General features: G+C 48.0%; 1 protein-coding gene across 1 annotated transcript; it reads left to right on the top strand.

Moving 5' to 3' along the window:
* Positions 1-1,494: 1,494 nt before the first annotated feature.
* tmem97 (transmembrane protein 97) lies at positions 1,495-13,129 on the top strand. The gene is made up of 3 exons (XM_078224743.1): positions 1,495-2,347; positions 8,851-8,995; positions 11,983-13,129. The coding sequence occupies exons 1-3, from the start codon at positions 2,228-2,230 to the stop codon at positions 12,231-12,233; spliced, it is 516 nt and encodes a 171-aa protein (XP_078080869.1). The 5' UTR covers positions 1,495-2,227; the 3' UTR covers positions 12,234-13,129.
* Positions 13,130-15,395: the final 2,266 nt, after the last annotated feature.

Below are 15,395 nucleotides of genomic sequence, written 5' to 3' on the forward strand. Positions count from 1 at the left end.
TAGAGGTTCACAAATCTTCATGATGTCTAGATCCCCAAACATTCTTCATCTGTTTCCCAGGATGTGGGGTGTGAACTGATCTACAACAGGAGCCCGGTGTGAAGTTTCAGTCTTGAGAAACAGCTGTGGTGTTAAAACCCAGCCTTTCACCTCCAGGACTCTAGCTGGGCAGAAATCATCTCTGCTTGTTATGAAGATTAGGAAATATGACCAGAGTTTGGTTAATGTGGTGAGTTTGGAGAGGACAGTGGGGGGGGTTACTGGATTCGCAACAGAGGCAGATGGGTGGCACGGTGGCACAGTGGTTAACACTACTGCCTCTCAGCGCCAGGGACAAGGGTTCGATTCCCAGCTTGGGTCACTGTCTGTGCAGAGTTTGCACGTTCTCCCCGTGTCTGTATGGGTTTCCTCCGGGTGATCCAGTTTCCTCCCACAGTCCGAAAGATATGCTGGTTAGGTGCATTGACCTGAACAGGCTCCGGAGTGGCAATTGGGGGAATTTCACAGTAACTTCATTGCAGTGTTAATATAAGCCTTACTTGTGACTAATAAATAAACTTTAAACTTCAGGTGGGCAGTGGAAATAATGCTGCCAGCCTGCATGCTGGTTCCCTGGCTCCATCTGACATTTTGAGCCAAGCTCCTGGGAGACGGGACTGGGAAGCGGCAGGGCACAGACTCAATTAAACTCATGAACGGCCACTTAAGGCCAATTTGAAGGAGACCAACTGGGATTTTCCAGTCGATGTTTAGGTTCCTATGGGCAACTGAAAGCCCTCCTTGTCTGCAATGCCATCAGAATTTCTACAGTGCAGGAAGCCTTTTGGCCCATCGAGCCTGCGCCGAGAACAATCCCACCCAGGCCCTATCCCCATAACCCCATGTATTGACCCTGCTAGACCCCCGACACTAAAGGGAAATTTAGCATGGCCAATCAACTTGACCCGCATGTCTTTGGACTGTGGGAGGAAACCAGAGCGCCCGGAGGAAACCCACGCAGACATGGGGAGAATGTGCAAATTCCACACAGACAGTGACCCAAACTGGGAATCGAACCCGGGTCCCTGGAGCTGTGCAGCAGCAGTGTTAACCGCTGTGCCACTTGCCCCCACAATCACTCCCTCCCCCTGCCACACATTCGCTCCACAGCTTGGGGCCTTGGACTGATGAAAGAGTATGAGCCTGAAATGTGAACTCTGTTTCTCTCTCCACAGCTGCTCCCAGACTGGCTGAGTATCTCCAGCATTCAGATTTCTGGCAGTCTTTTGCTATTGAGATAGGGTGAGGGTGACCAGCCCTGGTTAGACACAGTCCCAATGGTTCCACCGCAGGTTGTCAGCAGGCTTGCCCAGTCCAATAGCTTTTATTTTGCCAGCTCTCTAACAACCAAAAGCATTAAAATAAAACTCAAAGCTTTAATTTCATGTTGCAGTGATTATTTTTCACAGCGGTGTTTAATTCCCGCTTTACAACAATTTGCATTTATATAACGCCTCTATCTTAGTGAAATGTTTCATGTTGCCAGGCGACATAGTCAAAACAATGTTTGGTAGATCCTGGAGGCTTCACCCTGGTTCAGAACTGGTTGCAACACTGTTGGATTTTAAACTGAGTTCTGCAGCGGGGTCGTGCTGGACTCTGTTTCTCTCTCCAGTGTCTGAGTTTATCCAGCATCGTGTGTGTTTCTTTATTAAAGAGAATCATAACGTTTATTTAGCAAAATGAAATTGTGTATCAATATTGCACAATTTGAGCTTGAATCGCTCGGCGTTTACTCCGCCCTTGTTCCGGAAACCAATCATTTCCCCACGTCGCAACGTGGGTGAGGCGACATTTGCTGCACCAATCTCAGTTTCCAACCGCAGTGACGGAGAGAGAGAGTGGGTCTATCGGAGCCAGGGGGAGAGAGAGGTTATTATAGCCAGAGAAAGAGAGAGGGAGGTTATCATCGCCAGAGAAAGAGGGAAGCTATCAGAGCCAGAGAGAAAGGGAGGCCACTATATCTAGGGGGAGAGAGAGAGGCTTATCATAGCCACAGAGAGAGAGGGAGGTTATCATAGTCAGAGAGAGAGGTTATTATAGCCAGAGAAAGAGAGAGGCTAGCATAGCCACAGAGAGAGTCTATCCTAGTCAGAGAGAGAGAGAGGCTATCATAGCCACAGAGAGAGAGAGGTTATCATAGCCAGAGAGAGGAGCTATTTTAGCCAGGGAGAGGAAGAGGGGAAGAATGGCCTCCTGTAGCCGGATGCTCCACTGCATCTTCTGCTTCTATTTCGTCACTCACATTCCCATCACTCTGGGCATCGACCTGCAGGCTCTGTTACCCAAGGACTTGTACCCATCCGCGGTGAGTGTTTCTAACCATTGCCCTGGGGAGGGCAGAGCGAGGGGATCCCACTCTCTCACTGGATCCCACTCTCTCACTGGATCCCACTCTCTCACTGGATCCCACTCTCTTTCATTGGATCCCATTTTCTCTCACTGGATCCCACTCTCACTGGATCCCACTTTCTCTCATTGGATCCCATTTTCTCTCACTGGATCCCTCTCTCTCTCTCTGGATCCCACTCTCTCTGGATCCCACTCTCCCTGGGATCCCACTCGCTCTGCTCCCAGTCCAGGGTCAGCTTTGTACTGGGGAGATGCAGCAGGGAAGGTGTGAGTTGGGGGGAGGGTTCATGTCTCTTAATGCGAGTTTGTTTCCCTCCTCAACAATAACTTGATGAATTTGTATTCTCCAATCTCTGGGCATCATTAACCTCAGGAGCAATAACAAAACACAGGAAGTGTTAGAGAGAAACAAGAGCTCACATTTTTGGTCCAATATGACTTTGGGACCAAAGCAAGAAATTTTGGATAAACTCAGCAGGTTTGGCAGCGTCTGTGGAGAGAGAAACAGAGTTAAAGTTTTGAGTCTGTATGACTTTGGCGCTTTCCTTCTCACCAACAGTCATGTTGGTCTCAGTGTTTCCTGTTTCTCTCTCCACAGATATTATGTTTTTATGTCAGTTCCCCAGCATCCACAGTATTTAGCTTTTATTAATCTCAGGGGTGCAGTATTGATAGAAAGACTATCTATCGGGTAGATAGTCTGCCTGATCCCATCGAACCTGTTTCCACTGGAACTTGTTCAGCTGCATCTCTCCAGCTGAACAAGTTCCAGTTGAATTGGGCCTTATTGGATTCACTTCTATTGCCCCAGTTTCCATTGCCCCAGTTCTCATTGCCTCAGTTCCCATTGTCCCTATTCCCTTTGCCCCAGTTCCCATTGCCCCAGTTCCCTTTGCCTCAGTTCCCATTGGATCAGTTTCTATTGGACCAGTTCCTATTGGACCGCTTTCTGTTGCCCAGTTCTTATGGGACCAGTTTCTACCGGTCTGGTTATCATTGCACACAGAGTGTGTTCTGAGTGTCACAGGGCTGCAGTGCCATGCATTGAGTTAATGCATGGATATCTTGCAAACCCCATAGCTAGCAGAGGATTGATGTATGATCTCCTTTAGCTTTTATACTACACAGTGTGGCTCTGATATTCCAATCAACACTTCTATTCCAGTCCCACTGTTGACCTGAGGACAAAAATCAAAGTTGACACTCGAATGCAATACTGAGGGGCTGCCGCACTGCTGAAGGTGCAATCTTTCAGATGAGACATTATAAAAGGCACATCTGCCCTCCCAGGTGGACATAGACGATCCTGTGGCATTATTCTGAGATGATGTGGAGATGCCGGTGTTGGACTGGGGTAAACACAGTAAGAAGTTTAACAACACCAGGTTAAAGTCCAACAGGTTTATTTGGTAGCAAAAGCCACACAAGTTGTGTTGTGTGGCTTTTGCTACCAAATAAACCTGTTGGACTTTAACCTGGTGTTGTTAAACTTCTTACTACATTATTCTGAGAAACAGCAAAGGAGTTATCACCAGCTCTCTGTCAACATCACAAAACACGGACTGTGTAGTGATGATTGCATTGCTGTTTGTGGGAGCTCACTGCACAAATTCATTGCGACATTTCCTACATTACAACAGTGACAAGACTTCAAAAGTACTTCATTGGTTGTAAAGCACTTTGAGATGTTCAATGGTCGTGAAAGGCACTTTATAGATAAAGACCTTTCTTATATTTAATCATTAAGTAATTATTATAGAATTGGAGTAAAATAACTTGGGATGTTTTTGAACAATTTGAATTGTGACAAGTAGCTATCGGTGCCTGTTTGATGCTTTCAATGTTGCTGTGACATCCAATGCAGTGTCAAAGATGCAAATGACAATAGGCAGGTGACTGGAATGCACTGTTTGGGGGGAGCCTGAAGGTGGGGCTTTTACACAACTGCAGGTATAAGGCCAGTGCAACAAGTAGCAGTGGGAAATTGAAACTTAGCAGCCCAGAGACCTCTGTGGGTCTATCGCCAGAACTAAGACATCCCCCAATTACCTTAGGTGTCCTGAGTGCGAATTGTTCAGGGGATTGACCTGTTCCCACTGTGATTCCCAGTGTGGGCTCAGGTAATCTTTTCACAAAGTGACCAGTGGGCAACCAAGGATATCTTTGAGCTCATGAGGAAGAAAGCAATATTGAGTACACAGACTTTTTTTAGTTTGGCTAAGCCACATCTTTTGTCCTTCTTCTGCATCTACGTTTCTCCACATCATGTCTACGATTCTTCACAGTCACACACCTCAGTATCTAAGAAAACTTCTTCACAATCACACAGTATCCAAGGAAGTTCCACTACACCCTCACTGCACACAATAGTCTCACCGCACACAGTACTCTCTCACTGCACACAGTACTCTCTCACTGCACACAATACTCCCTCACTGCACACAGTACTCTCTCACTGCACACAGTACTCTCTCAATGCGCACTGTACGCCCTCACTGCACACAATACTCTCTCACTGCACACAATACTCTCTCACTGCACACAGTACTCTCTCACTGCACACAATACTCTCTCACTGCACACAATACTCTCTCACTGCACACAGTACTCTCTCAATGCGCACTGTACGCCCTCACTGCACACAATACTCTCTCACTGCACACAATACTCTCTCACTGCACACAATACTCTCTCACTGCACACAGTACTCTCTCACTGCACACAATACTCTCTCACTGCACACAATACTCTCTCACTGCACACAGTACTCTCTCAATGCGCACTGTACGCCTTCACTGCACACAATACTCTCACTGCACACAGTACTCTCTCACTGCACACAGTACTCTCTCACTGCACACAATACTCTCTCACTGCACACAATACTCTCTCACTGCACACAATACTCTCTCACTGCACACAATACTCTCTCACTGCACACAATACTCTCTCACTGCACACAGTACTCTCTCAATGCGCACTGTACGCCCTCACTGCACACAATACTCTCTCACTGCACACAGTACTCTCTCACTGCACACAGTACTCTCTCACTGCACACAGTACTCTCTCACTGCACACAGTACTCTCTCACTGCACACAATACTCTCTCACTGCACACAGTACTCTCTCACTGCACACAATACTCTCTCACTGCACACAATACTCTCTCACTGCACACAGTACTCTCTCACTGCACACAATACTCTCTCACTGCACACAATACTCTCTCACTGCACACAATACTCTCTCACTGCACACAATACTCTCTCACTGCACACAATACTCTCTCACTGCACACTGTACTCTCTCAATGCGCACTGTACGCCTTCACTGCACACAATACTCTCACTGCACACAGTACTCTCACTGCACACAATACTCTCTCACTGCACACAGTACTCTCTCACTGCACACAGTACTCTCTCACTGCACACAATACTCTCTCACTGCACACAATACTCTCTCACTGCACACAATACTCTCTCACTGCACACAATACTCTCTCACTGCACACAATACTCTCTCACTGCACACAGTACTCTCTCAATGCGCACTGTACGCCCTCACTGCACACAATACTCTCTCACTGCACACAGTACTCTCTCACTGCACACAATACTCTCTCACTGCACACAGTACTCTCTCACTGCACACAGTACTCTCTCACTGCACACAGTACTCTCTCACTGCACACAATACTCTCTCACTGCACACAGTACTCTCTCACTGCACACAGTACTCTCTCAATGCGCACTGTACGCCTTCACTGCACACAATACTCTCACTGCACACAATACTCTCTCACTGCACACAATACTCTCTCACTGCACACAATACTCTCTCACTGCACACAGTACTCTCTCACTGCACACAGTACTCTCTCACTGCACACAATACTCTCTCACTGCACACAGTACTCTCTCACTGCACACAATACTCTCTCACTGCACACAGTACTCTCTCAATGCGCACTGTACGCCCTCACTGCGCACTGTACGCCCTCACTGCGCACTGTATGCCATCACTGCGCACTGTACACCCTCACCGCGCACAGTACACCCTCACCGCGCACAGTACACCCTCACCGCGCACTGTACACCCTCACTGCACACTGTACACCCTCACTGCACACTGTACACCCTCACCGCGCACAGTACACCCTCACCGCGCACAGTACACCCTCACCGCGCACAGTACACCCTCACTGCACACAGTACTCTCTCAATGCGCACTGTACACCTTCACTACGCACTGTACGCCCTCACTGCGCACTGTATGCCATCACTGCGCACTGTACACCCTCACCGCGCACAGTACTCTCTCAATGCGCACTGTACACCTTCACTACGCACTGTACACCCTCACTGCACACTGTACACCCTCACCGCGCACAGTACACCCTCACTGCACACTGTACACCCTCACCGCGCACAGTACACCCTCACCGCGCACAGTACACCCTCACCGCGCACAGTACACCCTCACCGCGCACAGTACACCCTCACTGCACACAGTACTCTCTCAATGCGCACTGTACACCTTCACCGCGCACAGTACACCCTCACTGCGCACTGTATGCCATCACTGCGCACTGTACACCCTCACCGCACACTGTACACCCTCACTGCGCACTGTACACCCTCACTGCGCACTGTACACCCTCACTGCGCACTGTACACCCTCACTGCACACTGTACACCCTCACTGCACACTGTACACCCTCACCGCGCACAGTACACCCTCACCGCGCACAGTACACCCTCACCGCGCACAGTACACCCTCACCGCGCACAGTACACCCTCACCGCGCACAGTACACCCTCACTGCACACAGTACTCTCTCAATGCGCACTGTACACCTTCACTACGCACTGTACGCCCTCACTGCGCACTGTACACCCTCACTGCACACTGTACACCCTCACCGCGCACAGTACACCCTCACTGCACACTGTACACCCTCACCGCGCACAGTACACCCTCACCGCGCACAGTACACCCTCACCGCGCACAGTACACCCTCACCGCGCACAGTACACCCTCACTGCACACAGTACTCTCTCAATGCGCACTGTACACCTTCACCGCGCACAGTACACCCTCACTGCGCACTGTATGCCATCACTGCGCACTGTACACCCTCACCGCACACTGTACACCCTCACTGCGCACTGTACACCCTCACTGCGCACTGTACACCCTCACTGCGCACTGTACACCCTCACTGCACACTGTACACCCTCACTGCACACTGTACACCCTCACCGCGCACAGTACACCCTCACCGCGCACAGTACACCCTCACCGCGCACAGTACACCCTCACCGCGGGTACACCCTCACCGCGCACAGTACACCCTCACCGCGGGTACACCCTCACCGCGCACAGTACACCCTCACCGCGGGTACACCCTCACCGCGCACAGTACACCCTCACCGCGGGTACACCCTCACCACGCACAGTACATTTTTAACTTCAAAATATTTAAGGAAATTCAAATGCACACTGCAAACTATCTCAGAAAACTCCACCACACTCTCACTGTACAGTAATAAAACTCCTTCACACTTGCACTGCACATTATCTAATCAAAATCCTGAACAACTCACTGTGCAGTACCTAAGGAAATCACATTGAGATTTTCTAATATTTGAACAGTGTAACATATACCAATGCTCAACTTGGTGCAATTCTGAAACCCTAATCATGTACTGATGTTACCTGGTTGGCGAAATAGAGCCTTTAGTTATCACTCTGTAGCCCGAGAGATCATTAGTTGATGTTAAGTCACCAGGTTGATGGCGGTTCTCAGTTAATGGAGTGGACCACTTCTGGCTGCCATCTTCACAGAATCATAGAATCCCTACAGCGCAGAAGGAGGCCATGCGGCCCATCGAGTCTGCACCGACCACAATCCCACCCAGGCCCTATTCCCATGCCCTGCTAATCCCCCAACACTAGGGTCAATTTGGCATGTCCAATCAACTGTGGGAGGAAGCCGGAGCACCTGGAGAAAACCCACGCAGACACGGAGAGAATGTGCAGACTCCACACAGACAGTGACCCAAGGCCGGAATCAAACTTGGGTCCCTGGCGCTGTGAGGCAGCAGTGCTAACCACAGCATCTCCGTGCTACCCATCTCCATCCTGGCCTGGACACCTTGTTGTAAAATTATAGTTGTTGTTCTCTACCCAGCCACACGAACAAAGAAGATTAAGAGCCTGACCCTGCTTTTGGGAATCTTCAGAGCATTGTTGCATTATTCTGATGCTTTTTCGAGCAGAATTGTGACTGAATGAAATATGGAATTTATGCAGTACTCAGGTAGTGTAACCGGGGCAATTCTTGTATATTAATACCTAATATTAACTCTGAATGTGGAATGCTTTATCTGTCATAGAACAAACTTCTAAGGATGTTACATTTATTTTTTAACACTCAATTTCTGTCCTTAGTTGCAAGGGTTATTGAAATGGTACGCAGCCCAATTCAAAGACCCAATGATGATGGACCCTCCAGCCTGGTTCAAAGCATTCATTCTTTGTGAAGCATTGCTGCAGCTGCCTTTCTTTCCTGTTGCCGCTTATGCTTTCTACAAAGGTCAGTATGGCAATTATTTACATTTGTGAGTAGTTTAAAATGTATTTATTAGTGTCACAAGTAGGCTTACATTAACACTGCAATGAAGTTACTGTGAAAATCCTCGAGTCGCCACACTCTGGTGCTTGTTCGGGTACACTGAGGGAGAATTTAGCATGGCCAATGCACCTAACCAGCATGTCTTTCGGACTGTGGGAGGAAACCGGATCACCCGGAGGAAACCCACGCAGACACGGGGAGAGCGTGCAAACTCTACACAGACAGTGACCCAAGCTGGGAATCGAACCTGGGTCCCTGGCGCTGAGGCAGCAGAGCTAACCGCTATGCCACCCTGCCGCCCCATATATTGAAAAAAGTACATCGAAGGAAAGAGTGTAACATAATCACTTGGATCCTTCCCAAGATGAGAAAATATAGTTCTGATGAGGAACTTGTTCATTGGAATGAGACACTGAAGGGCTTGGGTCACTGTCTGTGTGGAGTTTGCACGTTCTCCCCGTGTCTGCGTGGGTTTCCTCCGGGTGCTCCAGTTTCCTCTCACAGTCCAAAGATGTGCAGGTCAGGTTGATTGGCCGTGATAAATTAACCCTTAGGGCCTGATTTTACCATTTTCATTCTAAGTGCTGAATCTGGGCACAATTCAGATCCGACTTGGAAATCTGTTCTCAGGCGCTCCCATATGCACTCAGCCAGAAAGAAAAATCATGGGTCCGAATCGTGCTGTGGGCGGGGCTTAGCGCGCCCGAAATGATCAGAGCTCTGAACTGCACATGCGCAGTTAGAAAAAATTTTGAAAAAGCGCGCCCGTGTCAGATCGCTCCCGGGCTGCAGAAAGCGGCCCGGGAGCGATGGCCCCCACAGACATCACTGTCCCCCTTATCCACCCACCCCCCCCCGCTACCCAGACCGATCGCGACCCCCCTGCCCCCTTCCCTCCCCCCCCACCAATCGCCCGCAGAGTGGCAGCTGACCCCCCCGCCAGAGATCCATCTGCCCCCCCCCCCAACCAGTGAGCGATCGGGCCTGCCCCCCCACCACCGGGGATATATCTTACTTGCCCCCCCCCCCAGAGAATGATCTGGCCTCACTCCCCCGCCCCCCCCAAGAGAATGATCTGACCTCACTCCCCCACCCCCCCGAGGAACATTTGACCCACCTCCTCCTCCCTTCTCACCAGAGAATGATCTAGCCGCCCCCCCCCCCCCTCAACCAGACAACGATCGGACCTCTCTCCCCCCCCCCCCCCCCCCGGCCACCAGACAAAGATCGGCTCTCCCCCCCACCCCAACCAGACAATGATCGGCCCTCCCTCCCCCCCCCCGGAGAATGATCTGACCCGCACCCCCCTCCGCCCCCCAACCCACCGATCTGAGTCAGGGAGCTGTTGGAAGCTCTGAATTCGCCTCTTCAGCAGCTGGAGCGCCCGATTCAGACTTTTATTCAGCAGGTTCATTTCGGCGCGATTCTGGATCGGCGAACTCGGTGGTAAAGGGGGAAATGCTGATATGTTGGGCGGGCAGTTCATTAATTCAATTTAAATGCATGCAAATGCACTTAAATCGCCGTTGTGCCCGTTTCGGGCGCGATTTGGATCGCGGCCATTCCTTGGTCTCGGTAAAGTGGTCATCTGCGCGGCCGCGGATTGCGTTAATGGCCTCACACCCGACCTTATCACGTTTTCGCATCCGACGTAATTCTAAAATAGGGCCCTTAGTGTCAGGGGGATTAGCAGGGGAAGTATGTGGGGTTACAGGGATAGGGCCTGAATGGGATTGTGGTCGGTGCAGACCCGATGGGCCAAATGGCCTCCTTCTGCGCTGTAGGGATTCTATGATCCTGAAGGAAACTCGGATTGAGAATGAAGCAAAATGATCATTAAGAGCTGGTGTGAATTGAAAAGATTGCTGCAGATACTCCTTGTTGAATGATAAATATTTCCTGTCATTCACACTGGCTTTGCAAATACAACACTCATGCTCATAATCCGGGATTCTCAGTCTCATGCTCTCAGATAGGATACTGGCCTTTATTAGCTAAGGTACAGAATACAAGAACAGGGAGGCTATGCTGGAACTGTATAAAATGCTGGTTAGTCCACATCTGGAGTTCTGGTCACCACATTGCAGGATGGATGTGATTGCACTGGAGAGGATGCAGAGGGGATTTACCCAGGATGCTGCCTGGGATGGAGGGTCTGAGCTATAAGGAAAGATTGGATAGGATGGGGCTGTTTTCCTTGGAGCAGTGAAATTTGAGAGGGGACCCAATAGAGATGTAAAAGATTATGGGGGCATAGATAGGGTGGGTAGGAAGGCACTTTTTCTATTAGTAGAGCGGTCAGTAACCAGGGGGCAGAGATTTAACGTAAGAGGCAGAAGTCTAAGAGGGGAGTTGAAGAGAAACTTTTTCACCCAGAGGGTGGTGGGAGTCTGCAACTCACTGCTTAAAAGAGTGGTTGAGTCAGAAACTCTTGTAACATTTAAGCAGTATTTGGGATAGTCACTTGTACTGTTGTAACCTCCAGGGTTATGGGCTAAATGCTAGAAAATGGGGTTAGTGTAAACAGCTCTTTGTTGACCAGTGTGGACACGCTGGGCTGAAAGGTCTCTTTCAGTGCTCTAAACATCTATGAATCCATATCTGCTGCATTTTCCTGTCAGAGCCATCCAGCACTGCAAACATTGCTGCTTTGGGCAATCTGTAGGTTTGCTCCCTTGTGTAACCATGTGTGCGGCTGCCAGCTTGTACCGACCAAGGGTTCCATCTCTGGTGCTTCCTATCATAAACCAAGATCAACCCCCAGCACGTGGGGAATTGTGGATTATGAAATTATATCCTGTCCCCTTCAAGACTGTCTCTAAAATTCAGCTCCAAAGAACAATCGTTTATATCATATGACATTTTGTTTTGCGTTGTAGTTTGTGCCTGGAGTAATCCACACAGAGTGAAGTATGATCAATAATACATTGTGTTTCTTTTCTATGCAGGAGGTTGCTTATGGATAAGGACACCTGCTATCGTATACTCCACACATGTGGCAACAACACTCATTGCCATCCTCGCACATATTCTGTTTAACGACTTCTCTCAATCAACCAACCCAGGCCCAAATTCCATGTCAGAACGTTTATCTCTCTTGGCTATTTACACTCCCTATTTACTAATCCCTGTTCTGATCCTGTTAACCATGCTGTTCGACAAAGGGTACAATCCCGACGGGGAAAAGAAGAAACAGTAATTGCTTCCACCCGAGAATCATTTTCCTTTTGTTTCCAATGTTCCATTTGGGTTTACTGTCTTGTAATTTGACTGCAAATTTTGTAATAATAGCACATTTTAATGAAATAAATGTGTGAAGATTGCTATCGCAGGACGGCTACTCTCTTTTACGGTCAGTTAAAATTGACAGGATCACAAAATTCAAGTTTTTGGCTTTGTGAGATAAGCAAGTGCACACAATACAACCTCGGGAGTCACAGGCTTTTAATCCATGTTCCCATTAATTTACATGTTCCGGATACTAACATACATCGATCGGTCTTGTCATTTGTCAATGGGACCAAAAGCGCTGAGACCAACTTATTCCAAATGTCTAGGTCCAACAAGTTCAAACCGAGCATACAGGCATTCCAAGTTGCCTGGACTTTGACAGTCAGATTTCCAATGCTTAGAGACTGCACGTGATCCCAGGATCACAGGTTCCACCCCTCTGGTTTTAACCCTTTTGGTCTCAGTAATCCATCTTCGACTCCTGTGCTCAGGGATTTAAATGGGCCTATTTTCCTGCCCTCAACTACCCGCCTTGCCAATCTATTGAACTGTTGGATCACCGTTTGAATAAATGTCAGAAGCCAAAATATTTGTTCTAAGCTTTGTCCATAAGGTTTGGGAAACAAAATCTATACAAATAATTTGTACAGGGGCTGAATTACTTAAAAATTGCATACCAGCCACATGATGTAGGTTCAGGAAGTTGGTGTATCTGGGCAGTGGGCAGACGTACAGCCACTATTCCTGTTCACTTGCACCTTGTTGCTGGATATGGGTGATCACACTGTTCTGACAAATACATGAATAGGATGGGAATAGAGGGATATGGTCCCCAGAAGGGTAGGGGGTTTTAGTTCACATGCGCAGCACGGTCAGTGCAGGCTTGGAGGGCCGAAGGGCCTGTTCCCGTGCTGTAATTTTCTTTGTTACTGATGAGCTCCACTACCAATAAACAGCATTTTCTTTCCTTCAACAAAAAGAACCATAGAACATAACAGCGCAGTACAGGCCCTTCGGCCCTCGATGTTGCGCCGACTTGTGAAACCAATCTAAAGCCCATCTAACCTACTTCCATATATCATCCATATGTTTATCCAATGACCATTTAAATCCCCTTAATGTTGGCGAGTCCACTACTGTTGCAGGCAGGGCATTCCACGCCTTACTACTCTCTGAGTAAAGAACCTACCTCTGACATCTGTCCTATATCTATCGCATCTCAATTTAAAGCTATGTCCCCTCGTGCTAGCCATCACCATCTGAGGAAAAAGGCTCTCACTGTCCACCCTATCTAATCCTCTGATCATCTTATATGCCTCTATTAAGTCACGTCTTAACCTTCTCTCTAACGAAAACAGCCTCAAGTCCCTCAGCCTTTCCTCATAAGACCTTCCCACCATACCAGGCAACATCCTGGTAAATCTCCTCTGCACCTTGTCCAATGCTTCCACATCCTTCCTATAATGTGGCGACCAGAACTGTACGCATTACTCCAAATGCAGCCGCACCAGAGTTTTATACAGCTGCAACATGACATCATGGCTTTGAAACTCAATCCCTCTACCAATAAAAGCTAACACACCGTACACCTTCTTAACAACCCTTCTACGCCCTCATCCAAGTCATTTATAAAAATGACAAACAGCAGTGGCCCCAAAACAGATCCTTGCGGTACACCACTAGTAACTGAACTCCAGGATTAACATTTCCCATCAACCACCACCCTCTGTCTTCTTACAGCTAGCCAATTTCTGATCCAAACCACTAAATCATCCCCAATCCCATGCCTCTGTATCTTCTGCAATTGCTTACCGTGGGGAACCTTATCAAACGCTTTACTGAAATCCATATACACATCAACTGCTTTACCCTTATCCACCTCTTTGGTCACCTTCTCAAAGAACTCAATATGGTTTTTGTGAGGCACGACCTACCCTTCACAAAACCGTGTTGACTATCCCGAATCAAATTATTCCTTTCTAGATGCTTATAAATCCTATCTCTTATAATCCTTTCCAAAACTGTTTATTCTATCTTAGTAATATGGATTATTTGATGTTTTATTATAGTCACGACCATTTCACTCACAACAATGTTCCTTGACAAAGTATTGATAGAGGCAGGTAAAATATTTGAGTATCACTGTTCTTTTAGGAACAGCAAAAACTGAGTTATGAAGTGAAGCTAAGGAATTGATTCCTCAGCAAAAATGTTTCAAAATTGATAATGATTCAAGTTAAAATAATGAGGATACGGCAAAGGCTAGGTTTGTACAAAGTCGACAAGAGAACGATTTTTAAAATTGTTTCTAGTATGTGGGAAGGTTATTTATTATTGTCCCAAGTAAGTACCACTGTGCTACCGTGTCTGTTATGTAACAGACGCAATGAGTTTAAAAAGTTTAAAAGTTTATTTTATTAGTGTCACAAGTAGGCTTACATTAACACTGCAATAAAGTGACTCTGAAAATCCCCTAGTCACCACACTCTGACACCTGTTCGGGTACACCGAGGAAGAATTTAGCATGGACAATGCACCTAACCAGCACGTCTTTCCGACTGTGGGAGGAAACCGGAGCACCCGGAGGAAACCCACGCAGACACGGGGAGAATGTGCAAACTCAACACAGACAGTGATCCAAGCCGGGAATCGAACCCAGGTCCCTGGCGCTGTGAGGCAGCAGTGCTAACCACTGTGCCATCCCATTGCGGGATTCATTGACCAGAATTTTACCGGCATGCCCGCCCCGATTCCGGGCGAGGCTCGGAGAACGGGATTGTACAAACCTCGGGCCGGTAAACCCTGGTAAAATTCCGCCCATTGTCTGTAACTAATTGGCCTAAAATGGTGGACAATATTATTAAAACACTGCAATCCTTTTGGCACTTGTTCAGTTGGGCCTTCTATAATTTCGACCCAGCAAAAACGATGGAGCAATGGTACATGGCCATAGTGTGGTCTCGGAGGGGAATTTGCAAGTGACGGTGTTACCATGTTACTCATACTGATGTTACAGTAAGTGTCATGAGACAGACTGCATTAAATACTGACTTTATTGAAGCATTCCCAACTCCCAGATCTGAGCAGAGAGCTCAGATTGGGACAAAGAATTACACATTCGATTGAGTCC

The sequence above is a fragment of the Mustelus asterias genome, chromosome 12, assembly GCF_964213995.1.
Source record: "Mustelus asterias chromosome 12, sMusAst1.hap1.1, whole genome shotgun sequence".
NCBI lineage: Eukaryota > Metazoa > Chordata > Chondrichthyes > Carcharhiniformes > Triakidae > Mustelus > Mustelus asterias.

Excerpts from the sequence above, each read along its gene's own strand:
- tmem97 (XM_078224743.1), top strand. The coding sequence starts at position 2,228 with ATGGCCTCCTGTAGCCGGATGCTCCACTGCATCTTCTGCTTCTATTTC. Across the intron at positions 2,348-8,850 it reads AGGACTTGTACCCATCCGCG|TTGCAAGGGTTATTGAAATG; the intron begins GTGAGTGTTTCT and ends TTCTGTCCTTAG. Across the intron at positions 8,996-11,982 it reads CGCTTATGCTTTCTACAAAG|GAGGTTGCTTATGGATAAGG; the intron begins GTCAGTATGGCA and ends TTTTCTATGCAG.